The sequence below is a fragment of the Arachis duranensis genome, chromosome 2, assembly GCF_000817695.3.
Source record: "Arachis duranensis cultivar V14167 chromosome 2, aradu.V14167.gnm2.J7QH, whole genome shotgun sequence".
In the NCBI taxonomy this organism is placed as follows: Eukaryota; Viridiplantae; Streptophyta; class Magnoliopsida; order Fabales; family Fabaceae; genus Arachis; species Arachis duranensis.
The window spans coordinates 61,500,284-61,501,201 of NC_029773.3; the positions used below are offsets into that span (position 1 = coordinate 61,500,284).

The 918-nt window shown below is 30.7% G+C and overlaps 1 protein-coding gene across 1 annotated transcript in view; it reads right to left on the reverse strand.

Moving 5' to 3' along the window:
• Window positions 1-33: 33 nt before the first annotated feature.
• LOC107474647 (10 kDa chaperonin, mitochondrial) overlaps window positions 34-918 on the reverse strand; it is a 45,784-nt gene continuing 44,899 nt past the window's right edge. Inside the window, exon 4 of the mRNA XM_052257360.1 lies at window positions 34-330. Coding sequence (XP_052113320.1) covers window positions 282-330 — 49 coding nt within the window. The 3' untranslated portion in view covers window positions 34-281. The remainder of the gene's footprint in view (window positions 331-918) is intronic.

Consider the following 918-nt stretch of genomic DNA (forward strand, 5'->3'; position numbering starts at 1 on the left):
AACATTCAAATAAAGGCAATGTATGCAATCAAGTGAGCCAAAACAACAAAATTAGCAAACAGGAAATTTATGGTATCCATAACAGTTCCTAAATTTAAAACAAAACTCCAAATGTATTATAGAAAGTTGGACTAACATTAAAACCACAAGTTATTTGGTTCCTGCTAACAAAATACACATTTGATATATTAAAATTAGAACGGAATGTAAACTGCTCGCGGAAAGTGTAACATATATAGTTGCTACAGCAAGCTTCTAAATGGTTGACGAGAACGGCCCAATCATTCATGGAGTGTCCCCATAATGTCTTCGTCCCGATACAGATAATACCTAAGAGTAAAAGATAAATAAATAAATCATAATCTAAAATAAAATCAGCAGCTGTTGTTGCAACTACGACGAATATAGCCAATGTGAACGGCCAATTTTATCCAAAGGTTAAAGCTTCTATGGTTGTTTGAATTATGCTTTTGAAATTGAAATATAGAGATAAAGGTAGAATTTTTTAACAAAGAGGCAAATACGTACATATATTTCCTACCCCAGTTTTAAGAAACACACGAAATACAAGAATTTTTTATGTCCATTTTTTTGTATTCATACTTCTATTTTAGAAACAGCGTTCAAACATAGCTTAAGTGAAAGCCTTATGCCCCCTCGTGCAAAATAAATTTAACCTTAATGCGTAAACAATTGCCTGCCATATTTGTCCTTGTGGAAAAAATTCAATCAAATTCCCTACTCTTTTAAGAGGCCTCAACATTCAAGATCTTTGGTTTTCAAGATTTTATGGGGGAAAAAGGAAAAATAATGAAAACAATGGAATCTTGTTTTCCCTTGTTTTTATTTTTATTTTTTTCTACAAAATTCTGAAAACAGAAAATACTGAAAATTTAAAAAAAAAAAAAAACTTTCACA